This window comes from Notolepis coatsorum, assembly GCF_963971535.1.
Source record: "Notolepis coatsorum genome assembly, chromosome: 6".
In the NCBI taxonomy this organism is placed as follows: Eukaryota; Metazoa; Chordata; class Actinopteri; order Aulopiformes; family Paralepididae; genus Notolepis; species Notolepis coatsorum.
Window position 1 is genome coordinate 18,130,456 of NC_140170.1, and position 19,370 is coordinate 18,149,825.

At 41.4% G+C, this 19,370-nt stretch overlaps 1 protein-coding gene across 1 annotated transcript in view; it reads left to right on the plus strand.

The window, feature by feature from the left end:
* LOC311229399 (uncharacterized protein) overlaps nucleotides 1–19,370 on the plus strand; it is a gene marked incomplete at its 3' end in the record, with an annotated part of 160,086 nt that overhangs the window by 25,163 nt on the left and 115,553 nt on the right. Inside the window, exons 2-5 of the mRNA XM_084315483.1 lie at nucleotides 1,459–1,536; nucleotides 2,210–2,293; nucleotides 3,357–3,470; nucleotides 15,692–15,796. Of these exons, the coding sequence (XP_084171609.1) occupies nucleotides 1,506–1,536; nucleotides 2,210–2,293; nucleotides 3,357–3,470; nucleotides 15,692–15,796 (334 nt within the window). The 5' untranslated portion in view covers nucleotides 1,459–1,505. The remainder of the gene's footprint in view (nucleotides 1–1,458; nucleotides 1,537–2,209; nucleotides 2,294–3,356; nucleotides 3,471–15,691; nucleotides 15,797–19,370) is intronic.

Consider the following 19,370-nt stretch of genomic DNA (forward strand, 5'->3'; position numbering starts at 1 on the left):
TAAATTTTAGACCATACCGTCCACCCCTACTTTGAAGTGTCATGTATGTCTCTTGTCCCTGTTTTGTCCTGTTTTGTCTTGAATATAGAAATACAGCTGTTTGCCGTATCATGCTTTAAATTGCCCCTTGCGGGACTAATACAGTTTTTTTTATTGAATTGTAATTGACTGTTTTGGTTAATTGCATTAATTAGTCAGAAACATCCCACAAATCAGCCAGGGTGCCAGTAGCCTCTTCCTCCTGCTTCCTAACATTATTCCCAGCTCCCAGTAGCCTCTTCCTCCTGCTCCCTAACATTATTCCCAGCTCCCAGTAGCCTCTTCCTCCTGCTTCCTAACATTATTCCCAGCTCCCAGTAGCCTCTTCCTCCTGCTCCCTAACATTATTCCCAGCTCCCAGTAGCCTCTTCCTCCTGCTTCCTAACATTATTCCCAGGGTGCCAGTAGCCTCTTCCTCCTGCTCCCTAACATTATTCCCAGCTCCCAGTAGCCTCTTCCTCCTGCTTCCTAACATTATTCCCAGCTCCCAGTAGCCTCTTCCTCCTGCTTCCTAACATTATTCCCAGCTCCCAGTAGCCTCTTCCTCCTGCTTCCTAACATTATTCCCAGCTCCCAGTAGCCTCTTCCTCCTGCTTCCTAACATTATTCCCAGCTCCCAGTAGCCTCTTCCTCCTGCTCCCTAACATCATTCCCAGCTCCCAGTAGCCTCTTCCTCCTGCTTCCTAACATTATTCCCAGCTCCCAGTAGCCTCTTCCTCCTGCTTCCTAACATTATTCCCAGGGTGCCAGTAGCCTCTTCCTCCTGCTCCCTAACATTATTCCCAGCTCCCAGTAGCCTCTTCCTCCTGCTTCCTAACATTATTCCCAGCTCCCAGTAGCCTCTTCCTCCTGCTTCCTAACATTATTCCCAGCTCCCAGTAGCCTCTTCCTCCTGCTTCCTAACTTTATTCCCAGCTCCCAGTAGCCTTTTCTTCCTGCTTCCTAACATTACTCCCAGCTCCCAGTAGCCTCTTCCTCCTGCTTCCTAACATTATTCCCAGCTCCCAGTAGCCTCTTCCTCCTGCTTCCTAACTTTATTCCCAGCTCCCAGTAGCCTCTTCCTCCTGCTTCCTAACATTATTCCCAGCTCCCAGTAGCCTCTTCCTCCTGCTTCCTAACATTAGTCCCAGCTCCCAGTAGCCTCTTCCTCCTGCTTCCTAACATTATTCCCAGCTCCCAGTAGCCTCTTCCTCCTGCTTCCTAACATTATTCCCAGCTCCCAGTAGCCTCTTCCTCCTGCTCCCTAACATTAGTCCCAGCTCCCAGTAGCAAGTCAGCAGTACTTAAGCTCAGGGCTTCACTATGTGATCTGAGTGACATTTTTCAAGAATATTCTTGTCTGAAGAAGAACATCCGATTTAGATTGTGGCATTAGGCCTAAATGGTCTACTAAACGTTTTACATGTATCCTTGTTGTAGCAAAACTCCAGTTCCAGTAGAAGACGTCCAAGATCACACCTGCTAGAATGAAGGAGGAATCGGAGCAGCAGGACCTCTGTAAGTCAGAACAAGACCTCCTACTGAAGACACTTTAGACTCCAGACCAGGGGTGTAAAGTACTTGAGTAATTGTACTTTGTTACAATACCTAAGTACTGTTTTGGGGGATTTGTACTTTATTCGGTTTGTATACTTGTACCTTTTACTCAATTACATTTCAGAGAAAATAAACATACTCTTTACTCCTTACATTTAAAATGCAGACCTACAAAGTACAAATCTCGCAGGTCCAACCATTTTAATTAGTATATTTGTTTCTCTGGCCGAACTAACATTAACATTATTAATCCTGCGGCTGCACTTTATTTAAAAACAGCCAATCAAATCCCCATCAATTGAAAATGAACCCACCCATGCTGATTGGTCCTTGTGCAAGACTAGAAAGCGGGGATCTTTGATTAAACACCTGCTATCAGAAGAATAGACAGTCAGAAAAAAAGTTTTTACTTTTACTTTTTAGTACTCAAGTACATTTAAAAGTAGGAACTTTTTTTTACTTTTACTCAAGTGTGTTTTTAAGCCAGATACTCTTGACTTTTACTTGAATAATACTTTGAGACTGTAGCCATACTTTCACTTAAGTATAATTTCTGGGTACTTTTTACACCCCTGCTCCAGACCCAGAAGTAAATAAAGACTAGTATGTTGAGTTGTGTTTCCCTCTGTCCCAGATCCACCCAGAGACCTACTGGTTATTAAAGAAGAAGAGCAAGAGATAAAGATGAAGGAGGAGCCCACAGACCACCAGAAGATCAGTATGTTGTTTCTTTCTCTTATCTTGATTTAGTCTTCTCCTTCCTCTGCTCCAGCATGTTTGTATGTCTCAGTCTTTGTCTCCATAGCTTTCTCTCCTCTCATTCTTTCATTTGATCAAACTCTTGTTCACATTTAGCCTAACCATTTGGAGCACTTTATTCTGGTATCTTTTATAAATGGAACACCTTTGTCCTGTTCCCCTGTTGGATTGAATTATTTGCAACCAGGAGGACTAAGCTGATAGAAGTGGTTCTAACTGTGATGTATTATTATTATTATCTAAAGGAGTCGGTAGTCTTGCTTCGCTTGTTCTGATTTGCTGCCTGTTAAGTTACCAATTTTCTTTCATATATTTTAATAAATGTAATGGAGGAAAGGGAAGTATGTTTGATTTTAAATACAGTTCGGTATATACATAAATATAATAATTTTTCAAATGTACTGTAAATACTGGAGTATTTCATTAGTTGCCGTCTCTCTCTGCCCCAGATCTACCTCCAACGTCCTATCAATCATGAAAGAAGAGGCTCAGGACTCAATTACATCCTGTCTTAGATTTTGTATAAAGATATAAAAAAAACATATTTTGACAAATATGTAATTACTAGTTCTGTCAATAGATAAATTTTTTTTTACTAATTAATCTCACAATTTTCTGTAATGAATCTAGATTAAAAATCGTATTTTTCTACTTAAGACCGAAGCGTGTAACAGATATTTACTTGAGTAAATGGAATTAATGTAAAATCAACACAAAAAGGATATTTAGATTCAAAGACTATTTTAATAGATTTCTTTGAATACAGTTTCTCTCCTGTGAAATACAAATGTTCAACAAATGCATCAACATTGACTCAGCTAGACCGCTTTCTTATATTATATTGAAAAGATTTCACTCCATAGATTAATCTAGATACATTTACCGCTTTAAATAATTTAAATTAATCTCCAGAGTTAAAGCATTAATTTTGACAAATCTGTAATTACATAGGAAATCAGAAAGTGGGCAAATACTTTTTCATGCCACTGTAAATACTTAGTTTCTGTCTCCCTCTGTTCCAGATCCACCCAGTGACCTACTGATGATTAAGAAAGAGGAGGCTCAGGACACGCTAGACCCACCCATGGATATGTCCACTGGGCTGAAGGAGGAGCCCACAGACCATCAGGATATCAGTATGTTACTTTTCTTTTTCTTGTCTTTCTTTTCTCTTCTTGTCCTTCCTCTGTTGCAGCACAGTTGTATGTCTTTGTGTCCACAGCTTTCCCTCCTCTTTCTTTCCATGAAGCCTCAATCTATTTGTTTTACCATAACAAAGTGTGGTATTTTCACATACATTGTTGAAGAGTCTGATGGATGGAAAGTAAACTAAATGGCCATGTGTTTCATTACTCTCTGACTGTCTTGCACTAGCTGGTAGACCCTCCTGTATATGGCTGGTCCCTGGTCAAATACAGTTGGGAATAAATTAGGGATGTTCGATATTGGCTTTTTTACCTATACCGATATTGTCCAACTCTTAATTTCCGATACCCATATCAAATCAAATCAAATTTATTTATAGGGCCCGACAACACACGTTAATGTCCCCATGGGCCGTACAGGTCTTCTTTAAACAAGTCAAGAAGACAACATAACAATAAGTCAAGAACAGAACAAGAACACCATAGGGTCCAAACATTTTTTAGATGAATGCAAATAAATGAAAGAATGCAAGCACTCCCAGACATACCCCACGCGAAGGTAAGGAAAAACTCACTAAAACCTAACAATAGGGAAAAAAGCTCCACAGGCAATGTGGAGGAGAGAAACCTTAGAAGGGCCGTTCAAGGGGGGATCTCCCTTCTTAGATGTCGGTGATAGTAGTGTTGCAGACGGACAGTTGGTAAGCATGCACTCATGTGTGTGGTGAAACACAGATGAGTGCATGCAATAGCAACTGTACATTTTGAAAAATTAAAGATAGAGCTAATAGCGATAGCAACTGAACATTTTGAAAGATTAAAGATAGAGTTGATAGCGGATCTATTTGAGGCACAGGGGCGGCGCAAGAGGGTCACGTCCTCCCCGTCTTAGTCACGGGACATTCAACACTCCGGTCGTTGCTCAGGGACAGCCGGAGACAGGGGGAAGGGGGGTGGCGCAGAGAGGGTCGCGAACTCCCCGACATCATCGCGGGACATCCGGCACTCCGGTCACCACTACGAGACCTCCGAAGACAGGGGGGCACGCAGAGGGGGTCGCAATCTCCCGGCCTTCGTCACGGGACGTCCAACACTCCGGTCAACACTCCAGGACAGCAAGTCATAGGAAGACAGGGAGACGGGACAGGCGTTAGACAGCTCATGAGATTGTAGTAGGCGGACATAGCAATAGATACAAGTGGTAGGCATATATGTGAATGGAGTAGATATATGAAGTAAGCGTATTATGTGAATAGAATAGAAGTACTTAACCCAGCAATGAAACCGCGTTGACTGTTAATCTGTTATATCAACCGCTACCGATATATGCAGGGTCCCCCCCCCCCCAAAACGGAATAATTTCAGGTAATTAACATTACATATCTCTTGTTGTGGAATTAACACAACATTATGCATACTTTTGACAATAAATTAAATCAGAATTTGTTCTTGCTTGCTTGCCTGGGTAAATAAAGGTTAAATAAATGTAAAAAATAAATAAATTGAAAACCGATAATCTCCGATATCACATTTCAATGCCAATATCGTCCGATAATATCGGACATCCCTAGAATACATCCATAGGGAAATCTTTAGGTCCAGAGATGTAAGACTGTGCAACGTAGATACAATCTTTAAGTTTCTAGATGTGAGGTTAAGAATTTACCTATGTGAATTCTTAAATTTATTTCAGAATTTGTATTCCGTCACCTATTGATTAATACATTCGGGGCCATTCGATATCCCCATCATGTGCTAGCACGGCCAGGTTTTCATTACATAGTTTCACTGCGTCACCTTGTTTGTAGAGCTAAATCTATATTTTATATTATAGCTATGGATACAATACCATGGTCATTTGACAGTAACTATCTTCCGTACTTCAAGATGCAAAAAAGATTAAAATTTCATGAATACATTCACGCGTTATCCTGTGGTGAATGAGTATAATTTCAGAATGATCCAGGCTAATTCCTGGGAGGCTGGCTATAGGGCGCAACGTGAATTCTACTAAAACCATTTGCGTTTCGTCCCTGGACACACTACTATTTTCAAATCAAATGCATATGATGTGTATTATGCTTCATCATGAATGCATGATAGTGGGGGGGCGGTCGTTTCTGATTATTTGATTGCCAGTAACGTCATTCGTTATTACCACAACACACGCCGATCAGGGGGATGGGTATGATAACCTTGCACGATCAAGCTGAAATTGACGTCAGATTGTCCTTACCTGTGGTCGGTGGTATTCCAAAAAGAATATTCCAATTATTTTATCGCCATCTGGTCCATCTGGTCCACGACATAACCCACCACAACATATGGATCAGGGGTCCCAAAAATGATTCAATGTGATTGGGTGAAGCCCTAGGTTTCCCATTACTAGAAAAGTCCGTCCGGAGACCCTTTAATCGCCAAGGACGAGTTAACACGTCATTGCTCGCCATGCTTAATCTGCCAATGACGCCGTAAGGCGTCTTTGGTCTGTTTACATATTTTTTCCATTTTCCCAGTCTGAACTTGACCGCAGAGCTGTGGGACTTGTGTTTGAGCTGGAAACTGCATTTCCTCTCAAATTACACTAGGTGGCAGTGTCCCCCTATTTTCTAACACTGTATCACAAGAGAATGGCTATTGCAGCCCTACAATGAAGCTGGTCTGTGATTGGTCAGTGTACCTGACCGCAGGTATAAGAGCTCACGCCTTCCCATAATCGATGAGGTTTTGTTGGAGAGAGAGATAGAGGGAGATTGAGAGAGATATTTACATTCATGAGAGCAGCGTATAGTCTTATTATATCAGTGATAGTTCATGTAGTATTAGTAGTAGTATTAGGAGTAATTGTAAGGTATCAGCTGTGCTTTAGAAGTACATAGTCATGCTAAATAGTAGTACTTATTGTGAGGGATTAGTGTGTAGTCTAGGTAGTATATTGTAGTAGTAGTAATAGTAGTTTGATCAGTTAGTTGTTATATTAGATTATTATTTAGGATGAGGAAACGTAGTGTAGGGAAGAAACGTGGGGATAGGCCGACGGAGGATCGGTTTGTCCAAACCAAGTTGACGTTTGGACCTGTTGCAGCGCCAACGACCGGGCCCGGGAGCGGATCTCCCCGTCGTAGTTCGAGGAAGAGGACGGTGGCTGTGCGGCAATACGGATCTTCTTCCAGTGATAGTGATTCCACTGTTCATGAATCGGACTGCAGCGCAGATTGCAAACCACCAGGTGAGGTCGTGTTGATGTAATTGTGTGTGTGAAACGTGTATATTTATATAATGCTTTACCTAACGCTAATGGATTCATTGTATACTGTACTGTCCATGTGAATATGTAACGCTAGTTCGCCAACCAACGTCAGTATTTATTGATTATAGACCCGGAGTCCTCTGATGACGAGCTAGGCCTTGGCCGACGACATAATCACGGTAAGGGCATAGCTCATTTTGACGCATGTACTGTTCATATTTATTTCATAGTGTGTGTATATAATTCGCCAACCAACTTTTTATTTATTATAGACTCGGATTCATCTGACGACGCGTTAGACCTTGGCCAACGAGATCACGGTAAGGGCAGAGCTCATTTTGACGAATGTACTGTGCATAGTGTGTATAATGTATATAAATATACATACAGGTTCAAATCGATGAATTAGACTATCGTGGAAATTTGTTATTCAACTCAAACAGCTAAATTCTTGGAGATTAGATTCAGTCTAATTCCAAGTTATTTTGTATTTTTTTGTATTTTATTTTTTTATAATTTTTTAAACAAACACATAAACAAACATGACAACACACAATAGGATATACAAATACACATATGCTCCAGCTCGTACACCCCTCTCCCGGACCCCCCATTGGATAATCCAACCATTATAATTTGTTCCTATCCAGACACTACCATTATATGCTGGCTTTTATTCTCTCCACCACTTCTAACCACATTGCCATTTTGGATTCATTGAGACCCAAAATTCTAGCTGTTGATATTTCTTGATAAATCACATCGAGATATGTAAGAATCCAGACCTTACGGCACATTTTTTCCGGTTGAAACCATCGTGATGCTATCAGCTTTTTAGCCACTGTGATACCGGATAAAACCAATCTCTTTAGCTGTGGAGGTACTGCATGCTCAAAGACATCATTCAGCAGTAATACAGAGGGGTGTACAGGTATATCCAGAGTTAAGAGATTTGACAATTGCTGGGTCACTTCTTTCCAAAATATCTTAACTGGTGGGCAGTCCCAGTACATGTGCATAAATGTCCCTTCGTCCCCATTTGTACATAAGGAGCATTTGGAGTCTTGTTTAAGACCCATTTTGTTCAGTCTTATAGGAGTTAAGTATGTCCTGTGAATATAGTTAAGATTGATTTGTTGATGGTCCGGGTTCCTTGATGCAAGGCGTACATTTGCCCAGGCTTCTTGCCAGTCAAAGTCTATCTCCAGGTCTGGTATATCCCTCCTCCAGACTGAGTCTAGATGTAGGGTTTCATACGAGGCCGTTAGTAATTGATGATAAAAATCTGAAACAAAACCTCTCGATGTCTCTCTTTCATAGAAGAATTTGTGGTATCTGTGGTGTACAATTGGTATCCTTAATGGAACACCGTGAGCCTTCAAACATGCCAATAACTGTGCGTAAAAATAATATGAGGACTTGGTGAGATTACATTTTTTGCATATCTCATCAAAACTACAAAAACCCTGTTTGTTGAAAACGTCTCCTAATGTGTGTATGCCTTGCTTTTCCCATCTAGGGAATCTTATAGGTTGTTTTCCAATCAAGAGTGCATTGTTATTGAATAAGGGAGTATGATTATGCCATTTATGTGGGATAGAGTCTTTTCTTTGTGTTTCACGCCATATCCGGATTGCATGAGTGATTATGGGGCCACATTTCCGTTCGCATTGCTTAATTGATAATTTGGTGTACACTATGTCCTTCAGCCTATGTGGAGCTACTATATTTTCTTCAAAATTTCTCCAGGATACTGATGCTTGGGGATCAAACCATGTTGTCAGTGGTCTTAAAGTGTATGCCTTAAAATAGTGGTGGAAATCTGGAAATGCCATACCACCGTCTGCTTTGTTTCTCTGTGCGGTGGATCTTTTTATACGTGGTGGTTTGTTATTCCAAATAAATGTGTATGTGGAGGAGTGTAATTCTTTCCAGTAACCCTTTGGAGGGGGTAACGGTAGCATTGAGCTGAAGAAGTTGATTCTAGGTTTTTAAGTTTTGACCACCTGACAAGGTCGTATTTGATTTTGTTTTGGATTTTTATGTAATTGTGCTTCACCGTTTGGCTTATGGTAGGGAATATTTCAACTCCCAAACATCCAAAGTGTTTTACCATCGGTATCTCTTCTGGGAGGGTTATATTTCTTTTTGCAGGGGCGTTAAGTGGGAGGAAGGCCGACTTCGGCCAATTTATCCTAAATCCCGATAAATCTCCAAAGTCCTCAATCAACTTGAGAAGATGAGGCAATGCGGTGTTGGGGTTTTGCATGAACAGTATTACGTCGTCCGCATATAAACTAATTTTGTGTTGTGTGCCCTTGATTACGATTGGTTCTATGGATTGGGATTGTCTTATATATTGTGCTAAAGGCTCTAATGATAGATCGAATAGTCCGGGACTAAGGGGGCAACCCTGTCTGGAAGACCGTGATACTGGAAAGATTTCGGAGGTGATTGTACCTGTTGTAATCATGGCCGATGGGTCTTTGTATAATACTTTAATCATATCAATGAATCCTTTTCCTAACCCCATCCTTTCTAACACTGCCCATAGATACGACCATTCCAACCTGTCAAAAGCTTTCATTGCATCCAGGGACAGCATCGCCTTAGGTGTGTTGTCTTCCTTGTTAGCATCTAGTACGTGTAGTAATCGTCTTATGTTATCAGTGATCAGGCGGCCTCTTATGAAGCCTGTTTGGTCCGGATGAATTAAAGACGTCATATGCTTTTGTAGTCTGATGGCTAATACCTTAGAGTACAGTTTGATATCGGTTCCGAGGAGGCTTAAAGGTCTGTAACTACCGCACTCGGTGGGGTCTTTGTCTTTTTTGAGGAGGACTGTTATGAGTGCAATATTGTCATTCTTATGGAAGTTCCCCTCCTTGACTGAGTATAAAATCATCATATTCTGGTGGGATACCGTCTCTTCCAGGGGCCCTTCCACTTTGCATTTCAGATATGGCCTCCCTAAGTTCATCTAGTGTGATCGGTGTTTCTAACTGTTTAGCGTCATCCTCTGAAAGTTTAGGGAGGTTAATTTGATTAAGATATGTGTCCATCTTGTTTTGATCGAAGGTCGTTTCTGATTTGTATAAGTTGGAGTAGAATTCTTTGAATGTCGTGTTTATTTCTTTGGGTTCTGTAACAAGTCCTTGTTGTGCTCTAATGGTAGTTATATCTGCAAATTTTGCGTTGACTCTTAGTCGCATAGCTAATAGGTGACTTGGTTTGGAACCTTGGGAGTACTGCTGTTGTCTTGTGCTACGTATTTGCAATTCAGATTGTTGTCTGTATATGGCGTTAATCTCTTTTTTTAGTATATTGACTTGATTTTCCAGTTGAACCGAGTTGTTGTATTGCAAAGAATTAAATAACGTTGAGTAAAGTGTTTCCAGTTCAGCCAGTTTTGAGCATCGATTCTTGCGTATTTGGGAGGAAAAGCTATCAGTGAAATCCTTGATCATTCCCTTTGTCGACATCCATAATATTCTGGGGTCCTGCACCGAATTCACATTTATCCGTAGGAATACCGTAAGAGCTTCTTTGATTTGTGTAATGAATTCCTTGTTATTAAGCAGCATTGTGTTAAATCGCCATCTTGGGGCTCGGGATGATAGTATACCAAATGTTCCTTTTAAGAGTAAATAACAGTGATCAGACAATGCATTGGGTATCATTTCCACATCGTAGTTATCAAATAGTCTCAGGGTTGTGAAAACGTAATCTATTCTGGATAATGTATTATGTCTCGCAGAACGACAAGAGTACTTCCGGGTCATGGGGTTGAGTGAACGCCATAAGTCATTTACACCTGTAATCTTCGACCAATCCTTTAATGCATTAGATGCATTTTTTTGTTCATTGGAAAAGGAGGGGTTTGATTTGTCCATCCTTGGGTTCCAAATGGCATTAAAATCCGCACCGATTATAAATGAGTATTCGGGAAGGTCTAACATTGCTCTGGTAAGTGTAGTGAAGAAACTAACTTCGTATAAATTTGGGGCGTATACCGCTACCAACGCTATTTTTCTGTTCTTATGTAAAATCTTAGCTATAGTTATTTGACCATCTGCATCAGACCATACTCCCTTCAATTCAATATTCAACTTCCGTCTAACGACTATGGCTACTCCCCGAGTTCTCGTTCCAAAGGAAGAGTGACTGATGTTATGATATGTGTTGTCCGCTAACATATCTGTCTTTCTCTAAAATGTGCGTTTCGCTTAGCAGAGCTATGTCCACCTGTTCTTTTTTCATCAGTGTGAGCACGCTTTTTCGTTTGTGTTGTTTATTTATTCCACCAGTGTTCCATATCATTATGTTCAAACTAGCCATAATCTATACATGTTGTTGTATGGTTGTTGGTAATGCAATATTTTTTTTGACGCTTCTATTGAGGCTAATGTGGGCAGGTCTCTAAATGGCTGGAATAAGGGGGGGGTGAACGGAGGGGGGAGGGGGTGAAGTACATAAAACAAAATAACCCTAACGTCTTGCACAGACGGGTTACACATAAAACACATATGGCCCATCCCTAATGGATGGGCTAAAATGATTAACAGAGCATACAAACAATAACCCAAGGCCACTCCATTCAAACCCATTAGCCCAAGGGTCTGGGTGAGTAGCCCAACGTTTTATATTCTAATGGAATTAGTTCTAAACCAAGGCCTACTGTTTATCCATGTGCTATTTTCTGAACATGTGCTCGCTCAATGCCAGCTGCCTATGGGGGAAGGTCATGAAATAACTGCACTTCTTTGATACCACCTAGCCCTTGCTGTACATCAATAGAAATGCATCACTTTGAAGTTACATCAAAGAGATTTTTACAAGGGCTAGTGTGTGTGTGTGTGTGTGTGTGAATGAGAGGGCATGCCCAGTTTGAGGCCTACTCTTAGATAAATGCAATTACCTGTATTTCGAAGACAGCTGATTATTGTCTGGATTACAGGATCTGAAACAGACTCAGCGTCAGGTGGTGATGGCGGCGGCGGTACACCCCCCTATTTAGGTATGTACTAACTGCATTCATGTATGTAAATGTATTACTATTGTGTTTTATGAGACTGACTGAATGAATTCAATTCAGATTCTGGAGCAGAGAGTGACGATGGCCCACACGACAGAGCGTCACCGACTCCTACAGGTGAGTGTACATAATAATAACAACGCATAATGCTATATATATATATCATGTAAATAAAAGGACAATACATTGCAATATTGTAATGTGTTACATCCTGTGATTCTAGAACCGGATGATAGTCAGCATATTCCGGAAACCGTTGCAGGGCGGAAGCGCACATCTAAGAGTGGTAAGTTGGCCTCACTCTGCACACCACGTCCAGCTCTGACCTCTGAACCCCACACACACTCACTCATTCACAGTTTGTAACTACGTGTTATATGAATGTTTGTCTACATTAGGGGTGTTATGATAATTGTATATTTGTATAATTGACAGGTCGCGGGGTGCGACGAGGAGCGAGGAGCAGGTCTGCGGCGAGCCGTCAGGACCAGGAGGATGCCTGGTCTCGTGAGGGCTGGGTGCCTCGTAGGCTCCCCTTCACATCCCAACCGGGGCTGCTCCAGGACGCCGCAGCACTGAATTCTCCCCGGCCTGCAGCATGGCTAGATCTGTTCCTCACAGACGACTTTCTCAACACAATTGTTGCCCAGACCAACTTGTACGCTGATCAATCCATTGCCCGGCTGGATCCCACCCTAACCAGTAGCAGTGCACTGGTTTGGAAGGCCCTCACATTGAAGGAGTTCAAGCAGTTCCTTGGCTTGATCTTCCTAAGCAGTGTCCTTTGGAAGCCTCGCTTGGACATGTTTTGGACCACGGATGAGACGATCCTCACACCGTTCTTCTCAACCACCATGCCACGCAACCGTTATGAGTTGATCTGGCGCTTCCTCCACTTCGCAGACAACACATCCCTAGATGTGAGAGACAAACTGTGTAAGGTGCGCACTGTGGTTGATCATGTGAATGTGCGGTGCAAGGAACTGTACCAGCCCGGCCGTGAGATCGCCATTGATGAGGGGATGATGGCATGGCGAGGCCGCCTGGCTTTCAGGGTCTACAACCCCAACAAGCCAACCCGGTATGGCATCAAGTCATACTTCCTGTGCGAATCACGCACAGGATATTGCCTCGCCTTGAAGCCATATTGCCGGGATGGAGCGCTGCTGGGCGACACGGTCGTCGGTCTGCTTGGACGTTTGGCCGGGGCCGGGCATACGCTCTACATGGACAATTTTTACAACTCTGTTAGCATGTCCGCCAGGCTCCGACAGTTGAGGACCGACTTCTGTGGTACCCTCAGGAAGCACCGGGGGGAGCCAGCCATCATCAAGAACCTGACCAATGCTGACATTGGTGTGGGGGAGCGCATTGCTGTCAACAACCAGCAGGTCATGATCGTGGCATGGCGGGATAAGAGGATCGTGAGGACGATCACCAGCTTCCATGAGGACACCATGGAAATGGCAAAAGTGTGGCAGAAACAGAAGAGGGGCAAAGCAGTGAGGGTGAAGATGCTCAAGCCGTCAGCCATCATGTCGTACAATAAATATATGAAAAGAGTTGACCAGATGGATCAAAACCTGTCTTACTATCCGTGTACACGTAAGACTGGAAAGTGGACTAAAAAGTTTGTGCTGTATCTGATCCAAATATGTATGTTCAACTCTTTTGTCTTGTACAGAACCAGGCACCCCCGAGGGCATTATCACAACCTCCTCCGGTACACCATGGCTGTGGGGCGGACCTACACAGGGGCTAAGGAGTTGAAAATTCCTGGGGTGGCAGAGGAGGAGGAGGAGGGCGGCGGTGGGGGTGAGGAGGAGGCAGGGGCTGAGCAGGTGGGGCGTGGCAGGCAGCGCGACCCTAGGGCCCCACCGGGGGACCCGCAGAGCAGATTAGTGGGTGGCTTTGGGGAACATGTTATGGTGGCGTACATAGCCACCCCCAAGCAAAAGCTACCGTGTAGGAAATGTCGGGTCTGCAGTAGGCGTGGCCTCAGGAGTGAGACCAGATATTTTTGCACATCGTGCAAAGTCCCCCTGCATCGTGACAAATGCTTCACTCTGTATCACACAAAGAAGGATTTTTCTAAATAGTTTCTTTATTAGTTGTCATACAGAAGTACAGACTACTTCTAAATAATCCGGCATACAGAAGTACAGAGTACTTCTAAATAATCCATCATTGTGTGATACAGACAGAACCATGTGTACCACTCCGGTAGATAGTATAGCTAGCTGAGAGTAGTATAGTATAGTATATGGGTAGTTGCACTGTTTTCTGTACAAGACAAATACGTTGTACACATGTATTTGGGCCACTGTTGTACATATTGCATAGGCATGTTTGGACCACTTGCAGATGAGACGTTATGTTAGTGATCTAGCTTTGTCAACTCCATTCATCATTTGCATTGTGTGTGTATATAGTTTATTTTTTTATTTATCTTTTCCCCCCCTCATTTTTACCGTTTGCACAGAACCAATGGTTGCTGACAGTCACCCAGTTTATAAAGTATATACTGTAGGTAAAGTACCACACTTTTCTAATGCAGTCCATTGGCCTCTTATTTATATACTTTGGAAGCCTGTATTGGATATTTTTTGGTCCACAGATCATCTGGCGCTTCATCCATTTATCAATGGACAATGCAGTCATCGATGCGAGAGACAAACTGTAAGATACGCCCTGTAGTTGATCATGTGATGTGCCTGTACTGTGAATGTTACCAGCATACTTCTAAATGCACAGAAACAATGGTTGGTTCTGGATGAGTCACCCAGTGTACACTTTTTATAAAGTATTGTGTTGGTAAATTACCATAATTCTATACTGTGAATGTTACCAGCATACTTCTAAATGCACAGAAACAATGGTTGGTTCTGGATGAGTCACCCAGTGTACACTTTTTATAAAGTATTGTGTTGGTAAATTACCATAATTTTATACTGTGAATGTTACCAGCATATGTGTCTAATGCACAGCAACAATGGTTGGTACTGATGACAATCACCCAGTTTATTGAACATATTCTGAAATAAAAATGTGTTTCACTTCATCAAAGTTTCAAGTTTTCTGCATTGTAAAGTATTCTGTATTTTATAATGTTTTCTGGACCTACACCAGTAGTTATAACTTGTTTGTTAGCGCCAGGCATGGTGGTTGATAAGGTAGTAGTATTTCCAGGTGAAACTAATTGATATATTATCGATACAAGATATTATTACTTTATGAATGTGTTTATCATGTATGGACGAATACATTGGAAAACAGGTAGGTACAGAGCAACACAGTGTCTACAACACGGGAGCAGATTATACACGGTACATGAATGAGAAAGTCAAAATGTTTTTTTTTTTAGTTTATTTCATGCACATGATCTGTAATACCTGATCGGTACAATATCTACTAACCTGATCAATACAAGATATTCCCACCTGATTGATATAATAGTATTACTGCATTTCAAGTTTGTTTATGTTTAATAGTAACAGTCAGTCAGTCAATCAATCTATATATCATTACCAGTCTAAATTGCTTTATAACACGTTCGGTAACTATTATCACCCCCCCCCCCCCCCCATGTTGGTTTACATAAAGGCAGTATTGTCTCGTCTGTTTCAGGCAGCAGCAACAAGGAATTGCGCAGCACGCATAAAAAGGCAAATGAGCCAAACCATGTCCCCATAGTAATAATATAGAAATAGCTCCGCTAAGATCATGAGATATCTCCTAAATCGCCCAAAAATCCTGGCAAGGGGCTGTAATTTCAGAATTTCTGGCTGGCAGACAAAGGGTTAAGTGTAGCACCCGGTCTGGAACAGGGTTTACTGCACTCTCTTTCTGGGTACTTTTTACACCCCTGCTCCAGACCCAGAAGTAAATAAAGACTAGTATGTTGAGTTGTGTTTCCCTCTGTCCCAGATTCACCCAGATCTACCAGATCCACCCAGAGCTACCTACTGCTTATTAAAGAAGAAGATCAAGAGATGAAGATGAAGGAGGAGCCCACAGACCACCAGGAGATCAGTATGTTGTTTCTTTCTCTTATCTGGATTTAGTCTTCTCCCTCCTCTGCTCCAGCATGTTTGTATGTATGTCTTTGTCTCCATAGCTTTCTCTCCTCTCATTCTTTCATTTGATCAAACTCTTGTTCACATTTAGCCTAACTAAAGAGGCAGGCTATATGCTATAAAGAGTAGACTACTACTAAAAAAAAATGCATTCAAACTATTTTTTTTAAATTTTTTGTGTGCGTGCGGTAATAACCGCGCGGTAGGAAATATTTTGCAAATTTGTGCGGTAAGGAAAACAGCAATACCGCGGCAGCTCTACTCCCAAGCATCTAAAATGTTTTACCATAGGTATCTCTCCTGGGAGGGTTATATCTTTTTTTGCTGGGGTGTTAAGTGGAAGGAAAGCCGACTTCGGCCAATTTATCTTGAATCCCGATAAATCACCAAAGTTCTCAATCAACTTGAGCAGATGAGGCAGTGTGGTGTTGGGGTTTTGCATGAACAGTATTACGTCGTCCGCATATAAACTAATTTTATGTTGTGTGCCCTTGATTACGATTGGTTGTATGGATTGGGATTGTCTTATATATTGTGCTAAAGGTTCTAATGATAGATCGAATAGTCCGGGAATAAGAGGGCAACCCTGTCTAGCTGAGCGTGATACCGGAAATATTCCGGAGGTGATTATACCTGTAGTAATCATGGCCGATGGGTCTTTGTATACTACTTTAATCATATCAATGAAACCTTTACCTAACCCCATCTTCTCTAATACTGCCCATAGATACGACCATTCCAGCCTGTCAAAAGCTTTCATTGCATCCAGGGACAGCATCGCCTTAGGTATGGTGTCGTCCTTGTCGGCATCTAGTACGTGCAGTATTCGTCTTATGTTATCAGTGATCAGGCGGCCTCTTATGAAGCCAGTTTGGTCCGGATGAACTAAAGACGTCATATGCTTTTGTAATCTGATGGCTAATACCTCTAGAGTACAGTTTGATATCGGTCCCGAGGAGGCTTAAGGGTCTGTAACTACCGCACTCGGTGCGGTCTTTGTCTTTTTTGAGAAGGACTGTTATGAGTGCAATATTGTCGTTTTTATGGAAGTTCCCCTCCTTGACTGAGTATAAGATCATATTTAGTAATAAGGGTCCAATTATGTCCCAACAAAGGTACATTTCTGGTGGGATACCGTCTCTTCCAGGAGCCTTACCACTTTGCATTTCGGATATGGCCTCTTGAGTTCCTCTAGTGTGATCGGTGTTTCTAACTGTTTAGCGTCATCCTCTGAAAGTTTAGGGAGAATAATTTGATTAAGATATGTGTCCATTTTGTTTTGATCGAAGGTCGTTTCTGATTTATATAAGTCGTAGAATTCTTTGAATGTATCGTTTATTTTTTCAGGGTCTGTTTCAAGTACTTGTTGTGCTCTAATGGTAGTTATATCTGCAAATTTTGCATTAATTCTTAATCGCATGGCTAATAGGTGACTAGGTTTAGAACCTTGGGAGTACTGCTGTTTTGTCTTGTGCTACGTATTTGTATTTCCGATTGTCTGTATATGGCATTGATCTCTTTTTTTAGTACATTAACTTGATTTTCTAGTCGAGTTGAGTTGTTGTATTTTAAAGAATTAAATAACGTTGAGTAAAGCGTTTCCAGTTCAGACAGTTTTGTGCATTGATTCTTGCGCATTTTGGAGGAAAAGCTATCGGTGAAATCCTTGATCATTCCCTTTACCGACATCCATATTATTCTGGGGTCTTGCACCGAGTTTGCATTCTCCTGTAGGAATACTATAAGAGCTTCTTTGAGTTGTGTAATGAATTCCTTGTTATTAAGCAGCATCGAGTTAAATCGCCATCTTGGGGCTCGGGAAGATAGTATACCGAATGTTCCTTTTAGGAGTAAATAACAGTGATCTGATAGTGCATTGGGTATCATTTCCACTTCATAGTTATCAAATAGTCTCGGGGATGCAAAGACATAATCTATTCTGGATAATGTGTTATGTCTCGCAGATCGACGAGTACTTTCGGGTCGTGGGATTAAGTGATCACCATAAGTCATTTACACCTGTAATCTTCGACCAATCCTTTAATGCATTGGATGAATTCTTTTGTTCGCTGGAAAAGGCGAGGTAAGATTTGTCCATCCTTGGATTCCAAATGGCATTAAAATCCGCACCTATTATAAATGAGTAATCGGGAAGGTCTAACATTGCATTGGTTAGTGTAGAGAAGAAACCCTCTTCGTACAAATTTGGGGCATATACCGCTGCCAACGCTATTTTCCTGTTATTGTGTACAATCATAGCTATAGTTATACGACCATCTGCATCAGACCATACTCCCTTTAATTCAATATTTAACTTACGTCTAACGACTATGGCTACACCTCGAGTTCTCGTACCAAAAGAAGAGTGACTAATATTATGATATGTGTTGTCCGCTAACGTATGTCTTTCTCTAAAAGCTTAGTAGAGCCACGTCCACATGTTCTTTTTTCATCAGTGTGAGCACGCTTTTGCGTTTGTGTTGTTTATTTATCCCACCAGTGTTCCATATCATTATATTCAAACTAGCCATAATCTATACATGTTGTTGAGTAGTTTTTGGTAATGCTTCTGGAGTGCGAAGCTACAATAGATGTACATCCAATTATTGAGGTCCCGTTGAGAGCCGAGCTTAAAAACATATATATATACAAATAAAAATCCCCTTTTTCCCCCTCCCCCAGAGAGTCGTACAGGCCTGTGTTCCATAGACACATCCTCCGCGTATGACTCCCTCCCTTAGGCCACCGGATTGCCCAAACTGAGCTTTGTAATCCTACTCTTCCTATGCTAATTGCCATAGGATCTAACACTTTCATTCTAATTCAATAGAATGTCGCTTTTGGTCTTGCGCCTTCCCTTAATGTACTAACAATATTATGAAAAATGAAAAAGAATACCTTCATTGATATATTCATTTGAACCTTCTACTAACTTATCGCTGCTGTCGGGACAAAACCTCATAACTCCATTTTTTGAATTTTCTTTTATTATATAAATCAACTCTGTAGATCATCCTCCATATGTGTGTGTGGGTTTTACAAAGTTTAAACAATGGGAAAGCATTAAACCGATCATCTGTCTAAACCTCTTAACTCTATTCACCCTCAAATCTGTGTTAGTTTTTTTCATCTGCTGAAAAGTTGGGTTTTTGGAGTTATGAGGTTTTGTCCCGACAGCAGCGTTATGTAGGAAACATCAGAAAAAGGAAAAGATTGGAGACAAACACTAACACCTTAAAATGAAGAAAAATAGAAAAGAACAATGAAAGATAAAAAAAGGGAGTGAGAGCTAAAATAAAACTCAACGTGGAGAAACCACTAAAATAAAATTGAATACAGAGATAAAAGAGAAAAACAGAGACTTTTAGAGCTACATTGTGCCAATCTCTAAATCAGTGGAGTGATTATTTAAAATATTAGAATAACCTTGTTGTGCTCATACATTTAGATGTGGCTGATTTTTTTTAAGGCCTGATTAAACTTCAGTCAATTGATTATGCTTATACACACCGGATGTTAATGTTAAAGTT